The following is a 7,423-nucleotide window of genomic DNA, read 5'->3' as shown; positions in this document are numbered from 1 at the left end:
GCCTAGTCTGTGAAAGGTGTGTGGAGAGAAAAGAGGGGAGGAAAGGAAAAAAAGAGGAAAAGGATGGTGATACTTATTTGTCTTTTGACACCCCTTCCCCACCCCCTCATCTGTATTCTTCCACTGTTCTGGAGGAAGAAAGAGGAAAGGAGGGAGAGAAGGAGGGAGGGAGGGAAAGAGTGGATATAACAAGGGCATGGCCCATAGAAAGACATTGCCCTGGGTCCTGGGCTTTTACTTTCATATCCCATCCAGCTGTCCACCCAGATCCCATTCCATTTGTGGACCAACATCAAAATACACACATCTCCTTCTCCAATGCCCCCTATCCCACTTTCCACCTTTTACTCTGGGCACATTAATGGATCAATATTGCCCTAGAAATTGATTATGCAGAGCAAAACTCAAACTTCCTTCCCTGGCCCACCATTCCCCTATATATGTTGTTTTCTCTATTAGAATGAAAATCAGGGTCAGCTAGATGGCTCAGTGCAAATAGAAGAGGTCCTGGATTCAAATCTGACCTCAGACACTTCCTAGATGTGTGATCCTAGACAAGTCACTTAACCCCATTGCCTAGGCCTTACCACTCTTCTCCCTTAGAACAATGTATAGTATTGATTCTAAGACAAAGTTAAGGGTTAAAAAAAAAAAAATTCAAATGCCTTCAGAGCAGGGACTATCTCTTCTTGGGCATTTGTATTCTAAGAGATTTTTAGCACAATAGCTGGTGCATGGTAACATTGATAAATGTTTTTTCATTCTTTCATTTTTTAAATCATATTATTTATGGGAAAGGATTCACAGAGAAGGATACTGGGGGTGAAGGAAGAATTAAAGAAGGGAAAAAAAAGATAAACTAGGACACAAGAAAATTGGCATGACCAGACCACTTGTCTTTCAAAGATCACCATGCACTTCTTTTGATCCATGCTATTTATAAATTAGAATCAGACCATCTCAGAGTTGGAAAGTACCTTAAATATCACCTGAATTCAAACCTCTCTCTATAATTCCTTTACAACTTCTGCTTAAATATATCTAGTTCAAGGAAAATTCACTCCCTAACAAGGCAAGACTGAATAGCTCTTGGCACTGGATAGGTTCAATAGGTTGATCATCTATTACAAGTAGCCCTAAAGCAATGATGGTGAACCTATGGCACAGGCACCCAAAAGGGCACACAAAACCTTCTCTGTGGGCACATCTGCAGTCACCTGCCAAACTTATAGAAAGCTGTCCCCTTCCCTCTCTCCATGTGCCTGAGGACTTTCCTCATTTCACCTGCCCCTCTGCCCAGCACCCAATGGGAGCATTTCCTCTCTCCACTGTCTGAGGTAAGGGAGGGCAGGGGGGGCAAGGGGGGGCATAGCACTCAGTTGGAAAGGTGGGGGCAGGACCCAGCACTTCATTTCTAAAAGGTTGGTAGAGCCGAGTCAGTGAACCAACACAACTGTTCTAAAAGACTATTGGGATTGTGCAAGATAAGTTATTAAATTGTTCTTACTTTTTGATCCAGAGATCCCATTATTATGTTTATATTCCCAAGAGGTTAACAAAAAGCAAAAAAAGACCCAAATATTTAAAAATATTCATAGCTGCATTTTTTATAATAAAAATCTGAAAACAAAATAGATTCCTGGTGTTTTAGCCTGGGAACAATGGAGGAAACTGAACAACTGTATAGAATATCCTTGTTCTAGAAGGAACAAGTCTTGAGATTTCAGAGAAATGGAGGAAAATTTGTTTGAAGTGATGCAAAGGGAAGAAAATGTATTTCTTTCCTAGAGCACAGAAGACAGAATAGCAATTCTCAGGCTGATGTTTCCAGCTTTGTCAAGAACCTCATAAGTCTGAGGCACTGGGAGCTAAATATGCTAAATATATGGGTGTGGGGGTGGCAGCTAGGTAGCACAGTGGATAGAGTGCCAAGCCTGAAGATGGGAGGACCTGGTTCAAATGTGGCCTGGGTGACCCTGGGCAAGTCACTTAACCCTGATTGCCTAGCCCTTGCTGCTTTTCTTAGAATTTGTACTAAGACAGAAGGCAAGGGTTTAAAAACTAAATGTGTGGGTATGCAGTTCAGTTTTCTTCATATACATGCATGTGTATATATGCACATATATACTACAGACTATGCATGAAAAAGCAACAAAACACAGGTGAAAGGATAAAAGATCTTATTCCCTTTCAAGAGTGATACTGTTCCTCTACAATATTTAAATTAAAGGATATAGGGGGCAGCTGGGTAGCTCAGTGGATTGAGAGCCAGACCTAGAGATGAGAGGTCCTGGGTTCAAATTTGACCTCAGACACTTCCCAACTGTGTGACCCTGGGCAAGTCACTTGACCCCCATTGCCTACCCTTACCACTCTTCTGCCTTGGAGCCAATACACAGTATTGACTCCAAGACGGAAGGTAAGGGTTTAAAAAAAATTTTTTTAAGGATATACACCCTTCTGTTAATCATCAGCAAACATCAAAGGTAGAAAGTTAAGCTTAATTATTAGTCTAGTCATTCAAGAGCTTTTGTTTAATGCTTTTAGGGAAATGGAGAAAGAGGGTTATTGGAATTGTCGAATATACTCTTTTGTGTCAAAGCAAAATGTATCTGTATTTGAGGTAATCATAGGAGCCCTACCCGGTTCCACTCTGGCAGGAGTACTCCCCAATAGAATTGAGCCCTATGATTGGACCATTTCTGATAACATGTGTCTTGGCCTCTTGCTGAAAGTATTTTCAAACGGGTTCCTGGTTGGTCCTTTGGTCTCCATGATGGAGCTTGAGGGAAAAGGGCAAAGAGCATTGGCCTCTGAACAGAAAAAGCTGACTTTGTAAACTTTCCAGTAAGAGAAAATTTCTGCTGTTGCTCTCTCTTCCTGTCTGTCAAGCATGTCAAAACTTTTTAAGCTTTCTCTATTACTTCCACCAACATGAGAATGGAATTTTTTTTCTCTAGAAAAAAACTCGGTAATAAATATGTTTGCCCAGTAGCCTGGGCCCCCAGTATCCGGCTCCCTCTTCTCCTCTGTGTTAAAGTTACCCATGAGAGTTCCTAGAGCACAGGTGATTGGACAGCAATCCTGAGGCTGGTGTTTCCAGCCTTGTTGAGAACTTCCTGAGTTTGAGGTTGGGAGTGCCTGGATCCACATACTAGTTGCTGAGCAGGTGATCACAACAACAACAACAACAAAAACATCATATAAGAGATAATCATCACAGCCAAGAAGATGGGGAAAAAAGTCCTGCCCCGTCCTGCCAGAAGATCCTAAGACAGTGAAGACCTTTTCCAAGGTGAAAGTGTCTGTTCAGCAGTCCTACAAAATGTTTCATGTTCTAATATTTTAAGTATCATTTCCCCCAGGAGGATTTATGTAATAGGCAATATTCTCCCAGGAGGACAATGCTAAAATAGTGTCTGGATGTTAAATGGATTATTGCATTTTGCTTTAAATGTTTGTTCATTTGTACTTATCAGCTTTTTGTGTTTTAAGCATTTCTTTTATGGTGGAAATAAATAGCTGTCCCATAGCTGATCTACTTTGTATTGTTGAATTTGAACTTGGGAAGGCTCCTCAGTGGCGGAGAGTGAAGAATCCCCACTATGATGTACCTGCCAAGTGGTCATTCAGCCTCTGCTGGGATACCTCCAAAGGGGAGGAACCCACCATCTCTCGAGACAAGCCATTTCCCTCTTAGACAGCTCTCGTTGTTAGGAAGATCTTCCTGACGTGAAATCTAAATTTGCTTCTGCAGTTTCCATTTCTTACTCCTGGGTCGACTCTGGGATCAGAGTAAGACTCAGCCTTCCTGCGCCCGAGTCCTTTAGATATCTGAACAAAGCGTCCTGTGCCACCGAGGCCAGGTAATCAGTTCCTTCAAACGATCAAGTACTTCGGTGAGGGAGAGGAAAGGTGGCCCTGAAGCTATTTAGCTGTGCGACCTTAGGCTTCCCATGTCAGAACCCTAATTTATTCAGCAGGGAAAAGGGTCCCTCGGGTCCTTCTTTGCAGTAGGAGAGGAAGGGCCGTCTGGGGACAATCGCCAACTGATGCTTACTTGAAAAGCCCATTTCCAGCTGGGGTGGGGGGAGGGAAATGGCAACTTACAATTCCCCCCATTTTGAGTTGCGGAGGCTCCCAGCTGGGAAGGGCTGGCCTAGGGGGGCTAGTGGAAGCAGAGAAGTACCCTAGCCCGGGGCTGAACAACTCAAAAAACTGAATGAGCCCCAATCCCCGCCCTGAACATCCGGACAGCCAATCCTGACTGAGGGGTGGAGCTGCCATTAGTTTTCCGTGGCCAATAAGGGATGGGGGTGGGGCCTGGGGGGGGGGGACCCAGGGTGTTGAGGGGGAAGGCTACCCTGGGCGTGCTGCTGCCCTGATAGCTTCTTGCTGAGCTGGCTGAGCAGTAGCCCGGAGCTGCATGGAGGACCCCGGCAGCGGCGTCGGGCAGGCTGCTGGGAGCCCACCTGGGAACGGCAGCTGCGGAGGAGGAGGAGGCAGCAAGGGAAAGCAGGCGTTGCCCAAGGGCCGGGAAATGTTCAAGAACCAGCGGAGGGAATCTGAGGTGGGCAGTGTCTTGAGCTGGGGAAGGGAAGGGGGGAACCCGGGGGTGCTGCGGCGTGGGGCGGGTAGAGAGCCGCCTCTAAGTTAGAGCGAGCCCTGGAGGTACCGCAGCTGGCCCCCGAGAGGCCCTGCTCCTCCCTCCCCCCTCCCCCGTAGGTGGTGGAATCCAAAAGATCTAGAGATGGATGAAGACACTTGGAAGTCGTAGTCCAGATCTCTCATTTTACAGGTCAGGAAACCGAGGCCCAAAGTGGTTAAGGGACCGGCCCATAGTCATACAGAAATAAGTAGCACGGCTAGGATGGGAACCCACGTTGTCTGATTCCAAAGCCAATGCTCTGTCCAGTACACTTGATTAAGCAGAGTGTTTAAACCCAGGTCACTCAACCCTTGGACTGATGAAGTACCGAGCTTCTCTTCATTCTTGCTAGAGATGGGGCCTCAGTTTCCCTTCTGCTCCTTCCGACCTAGCTCAGCCCTTGGGTGGCTGGTAAGATCTGCAGGGTTACTGTAGATTGGATAAATGGAGCCCAGAGGTTTCCGTTTGCTCCTGTACTCTTTCTAAAGGATCAAAGCTGAGACCCTTGATGTGGCCAGAGAAGAACCTGTGCTTGACCCTTCTCCATATTATCTCTTTACTTGTTTCTCAGTTTTGTTCTCAGTGTCAGGTGGTGTAGAAAGAGAAAAGGCAGGAAATCTGGTTAAGCCCCAAGACTGATACTTCCTACCCTTATGACCTTGGGCAAGTCCTAATCCTTTTTCCTCAACTATAAAATGAGGAGGGTCGGGCTAGATGATCTCTGGTTCCCACGGAGCTCTAAAATTCTGATTCTAGAGACTTTTATGTACCTTACACATAAAAGCATTCAAGTTGGGGATTGTTGAATGGATGAACTAATAATTGGCTAGCAACTGAAGGTATTTATAAAGATTAATAGTCAATTCTGCCTCGCTTTTAAGAGTATCTGGCAAGAGTATTTGCTGACTAGTTTTTTCACCTCTCCTCTAACAGAATTCCCAGTGAAATGATGAACAGGCTTGTTGGAGGGAGTAGGGTAGGTTGGGGAAGTTGAATTCACTGTTTTCCCTAGCCCTTGTCTGAATGAAAGAGCAGGTTGGAGCCAGGGAACTTCCTTCCTCCAGAGGGTAAGGGATCTGAACTCCCAAATCTGAATGGACACACTGTAGTTCTTTCCCACTACAAATGGTCCATTAGGAGAGCTTATGCAGTAATTCCTTTTACCAAGTAGATTTAAAGACTCCTCTTGAGCAGACGGTACACCTTGGGGTAAAGAATGCCCTCTCCTTGGTGGCAATGGGAGTAGGGAAATAGAAACTGAAGGCTAGAAAGGAGAAACAACTTACCCAAGAGCATGCTGATAACATACTCGTATAAGAACTTACAGCTAGAACCCAGGATTTTGGAATTCCTCAGTCTCCTGCTCTTTCTATCAGACTGCATATTCTCTGAAGAGGTCACCCTTCAGCAAGAGGCCCTAGTAGCCTTTACTTTGCCCATCCAATATGGTTTCTGCAGGATCCTTTCCTTTTACTTGCTGAGAGCAGCAGCTTAGCCCCTGTCAGCCTGGGGCTGCATTTTTATTTTTTCATCTTCTGCTCTCCTTGCTCTGAAACTCATTGCTAGGGGGATCATCTTAGCATTCATTTCCTGCCAACAGGCTGTCCTAAAAAATTAGCTCTTCCCTACCTTCTCTGTGAGCAGGAGACGCTGCCTTTCCCTATCAATGTGTCCCCCATCACCAGTGTGTCATGGTGCCAGATATGATGACTATTCACCTTTAGATCTCTCCTTGCCTTTTCTGGTATGTGGAGAGAGAACAGCCCTTAGGGAAGGAAGGCTTCTTTTTGGGCCCTAGAACCCCTACCTGGGTGATTACTGTAGGCAGAGGGCGAAGGCTGGGAGCCTTTTAGGCTACCAAATACATAGGGACAAGATTTGACTAGCTCTTCCTTTTTAAACCCCCCAGAAGCATCCTGAGATACTCAGATTCATCAGCAACTCTGCTGGTTTGGGACTCCACAGAACATGATTCCCCACACTGGGTACCTTCTGGTGGCTCCTCTCCTTCTTTTCCAGCTTTCTTTTGTGGGTTGTCTTTCTCCACTAGATAGTAAGCTTCTTGAGGGCAGGGACTGTTTTTTTTACTTGTATCCTCATTGCTTAGCACAGTTCAGGTGCTTAATACATATTTATTGAATTTAGAGAATTGTATATCAGTGTATGCAACAGGATGTAATTTAATTACTTCTCATGTCCATACCTACAATGATATGATAAAATATTGTTTATACAGGTACATAATTTGACTATTTCTCTCCCTCCTACCTGCCCAATGGTACAATGAGGTTATAGGAATATAGATTTTAGAGCCTGAAAGATCTTTGATGATCTGCTCCCACAGGATGGGTTGGTATGAATGGCTTGACATCTGCATCTCTGAAAGCAGCATCCACATTGATAAGAAAATGGCCGTTGGAATGTGTGGGACTTAATTACTTTACAAAAACTTTTTTTCTCCTTATGATCAACTTCACACAGACTCCCTTTAGTCAGTTCCCTTCATATATTTCATAGAGAGCTAAAAGGAATCATTCATTTCAGTCCCCATGTTTTATAGATCAGGTCACTAAGGGCTGAAGAAGAAAATGACTTTACCAAAGGTTTTGCACTGAGTTTTTGACAGAATCAAGATTAGAATCAAGGTTTGCTTTCTGACTCCCCAAGATGGATTCTTCAGAAATCTTTCTTTCTTTCTTTCTTTCTTTCTTTCTTTCTTTCTTTCTTTCTTTCTTTCTTTCTTTCTTTCTTTCTTTCTTTCTTTCTTTCTTTCTT

The 7,423-nt window shown here is 44.5% G+C and overlaps 1 protein-coding gene across 1 annotated transcript in view; it reads left to right on the top strand.

Moving 5' to 3' along the window:
- Nucleotides 1–4,426: 4,426 nt before the first annotated feature.
- Nucleotides 4,427–7,423, top strand: part of STRIP2 (striatin interacting protein 2) — a 68,122-nt gene continuing 65,125 nt past the window's right edge. The window contains exon 1 of the mRNA XM_044679021.1: nt 4,427–4,634. Within this exon, the coding sequence (XP_044534956.1) occupies nt 4,427–4,634 (208 nt within the window). The remainder of the gene's footprint in view (nt 4,635–7,423) is intronic.

This window comes from Gracilinanus agilis, chromosome 5, assembly GCF_016433145.1.
Source record: "Gracilinanus agilis isolate LMUSP501 chromosome 5, AgileGrace, whole genome shotgun sequence".
NCBI lineage: Eukaryota > Metazoa > Chordata > Mammalia > Didelphimorphia > Didelphidae > Gracilinanus > Gracilinanus agilis.
The sequence above is the reverse complement of the archived record's forward strand: the minus strand, read 5'-3'. Positions and strand labels throughout refer to the sequence as shown.